This window comes from Fulmarus glacialis, unplaced genomic scaffold (genome assembly GCF_000690835.1).
Source record: "Fulmarus glacialis isolate BGI_N327 unplaced genomic scaffold, ASM69083v1 Scaffold10958, whole genome shotgun sequence".
NCBI lineage: Eukaryota > Metazoa > Chordata > Aves > Procellariiformes > Procellariidae > Fulmarus > Fulmarus glacialis.
This window is the reverse complement of record NW_009227586.1, coordinates 1-2,879: the sequence shown is the minus strand read 5'-3', so window position 1 is coordinate 2,879 and position 2,879 is coordinate 1. Positions and strand designations below refer to the sequence as shown.

The window sequence follows — 2,879 nt, the reverse complement described above, 5'->3', positions numbered from 1 at the left end:
AAAATGAGAAATGAAATGTCCATTTCAGTGTATATAAGTACTCCTTTGCCTTTTGGGGTTGTTTTTGGCTTTATACTAATAAAAATACAACTTTTGGACACCAGAGACAGCCTGTATTAACAAAGCCTGAATTTTAACTTCAGAAAAACGAAGTTACCATTAGTATGGGGGGTCGATATCACTTAGATAGAATCCAATTCTCAAACAAAATGACAGTCAAATAAAGTTAAATAAATATGATGCCAGAGATGGGCATTTACTTTTAAATGTGTATTTTGTAATGTGTATTTTACCCTCTTGCAGGAACATAAATAGGCAATAAGAAGAGCGCAACTGATCGCAGAGCACAGGATGGGTATCTATTTTCTTCTATTAATTGTAGGGGTTTGCTGGGCACAGTACAACCCTAATACTCTCTCTGGGAGGACATCTATTGTACATCTCTTTGAATGGCGCTGGGCGGATATTGCTCTTGAGTGTGAACGCTGTTTAGCTCCTAATGGATTTGGAGGAGTTCAGGTATGTCTGTTCCTATCAGTAGGTAGTAAAATTGCTACATGGATGATAATTTGTTTTTCAGAGAAAATGTTCAATTCACCAAAGGACAGGTACCGAGAAAGAAAAATAGAAATTGGTAATGGAAGTAGTAAATGCTGACAAATATATTCTTCAGCCATCATCGTGTAAGCGTGAATTTATTTCATCGTTCCAAAGTACATGTTTTGTGCTCTGTGCTATTACATTTAGATGAATTAGAATTGCGTATCACTGGCTAAATCTTCTTTTTACTGCTGTGAAGAGTAACCTATGTTTATCTGCTTGATATTATTTAAATCAAGGGGAGCTCTTAAAAACTAGACAAACATAAAATGAAATGATGATTGAAAAAAAGGGCTCCCAAAGAGAATACCAAAGTGCTGAAGGTTTTAAATAAATAAATATAAAAGGCTGCTAATTGTGTTCACGTAAACTGGCAAGTTTCTCTCTGTAAAGCCTAGTGTCAGAGTAAGCCACTAAGAGACCCTTCTTTGCAGGAACCTGGGGTGAGCAGACAGAAAGGAACTGAACACAGGTTCTGGTGGAGGTGTGTCGATGTGAATCTGTTCCGTCTGAACAACAGACACGTGTTCCTGAGGAACTAGTAGTGTCAGATGGGTGGGGTAGTACGGCTGGAGAGCAGTCACCTAGTAAACTATTTCAGGTTGCTTGTCAGATTACTCAGGAAAAATTGGTGAGAGAGTTCTGCCTCTCTCTTGTAGCTCAGGAGTTTGCAAGTTGGCCTGAATGAGAACTTTCCCATAATTTTCAAATAATACATAAGGCACACAAGCCTGATTGATTTTAAACTGATTTCTCAGACTATGGTATAGGCTTGGATATCTTTTTAATCCATGCTCTGACAGGGTCTCAGAAAGAAAGTTTTTTTCAGATGCAGACATGCAATCAGGTGGTTACGCCCAGAGACTTGGAGGTAGCAGCAAAAGCTTGTTGCCTGAAAAGTATTCTGGAAAGAGTCTATAAAAGGAAGAGTTATAGCTTATCTGGAAACTGTGACAAGTCTCATGTCAAGAACACTTTTATCCAAAACATTACAAAAATGGGAAGTCAGATCAATTTTACGGGCAGGATGTTAGGTCAGTTGTTCTGCAGTCAGTTCCTTCCTGATTCTGTGCTCTCTCTGTTGACCTAGTCCTTCAGACCCTTCTTTTGATCTTTGAGGCCTGCATTCATGACGATAATTAGGACATGTGTCCATGGACATCATTCTTATAGTATGTTTCTACCTGCTGAAGGTCCAGGCCTAAGTCTTTTATTTACAACCCACTACAGTGTAAGAAGAGGATACTGAGGATCTCCATGGGTTACGTATTGTAAGCGTCTTCCATTAAAGGCACCTGATCTTCTATTTTTATGTTCTTTCTCTAACAATACTGGGCAAACAAATAAACCATTATCAGTATCCTGTTACCAAGAGACACCATCTTATTCACAGATTTCACCTCCAAATGAAAATGTTATCATTACTGACTCCTGGCAACCATGGTGGGAAAGATACCAGCCTGTCAGCTACAAGCTGTGCACACGATCTGGAAATGAAACTGAATTTAGAGACATGGTGACCAGGTGCAACAATGTTGGAGTAAGTGCTTTGAAAACCTTCTGGTGTTAACAATGCAAGGATATAGACAACCGGTAATTCAGAAGGGAAGACATGGTAGCACTGGAGTCAAGATGCGGTTTTTTTTCCCTGCCTATCTGTTGAGATGCATGTTGTATCGCCATTGCCAAATGTTAATAAAAGAGAAATATTTAAAATAATTGCAAGCAAGGAGAAATTGGGGGATAGGGCAGGAGGTAAGAGAGAGAGAATGTTAATTAGTGGTGCTGTGGGAAGTAGCTTTCTCAAATTGAAATGTGAATACTATTCTCTAGGTACATATTTATGTGGATGCAGTAATCAACCATATGTGCGGAGCTAATGCTGGTGCTGGCAAGCATGCTACTTGTGGAAGCTATTTCAATGCAAAGACTAAAGATTTTCCAGCTGTGCCATATTCTGGCTGGGACTTTAATGATGGCAAATGTAAATCTAGTAGTGGAGACATTGAGAATTACCATGATATATCTCAGGTAAACCTAGAACTATAAATATATTTTTCATGTACATCCGTTCTTGGGCTGTGGTTTCTTTGCTCCCCTTTACCGTCAGACATTTTTTAAAAACCAAACCAAACCCCTCATGGAAAACAATCCAAATCGATAATAGAGGTTAGCGTTGCTGTCAGGAACACCACTTCCTAACCAGATTTAGACAAGTGTGCTTAGGTACTTTATAAAGACAGTTTTAAAGCTCATAAAACCTATTTAGGGATTATCGT

General features: G+C 38.8%; 1 protein-coding gene across 1 annotated transcript; it reads left to right on the top strand.

The window, feature by feature from the left end:
• Positions 1-301: 301 nt before the first annotated feature.
• LOC104080714 (pancreatic alpha-amylase-like) lies at positions 302-2,631 on the top strand (the record flags this gene model as incomplete). Its single annotated transcript, XM_009583195.1, has 3 exons — positions 302-519; positions 1,994-2,140; positions 2,434-2,631. Coding segments are annotated over exons 1-3 (513 nt in total), but the record flags the coding sequence as incomplete, so codon positions are not given.
• Between the last annotated feature and the right edge of the window lie 248 nt (positions 2,632-2,879).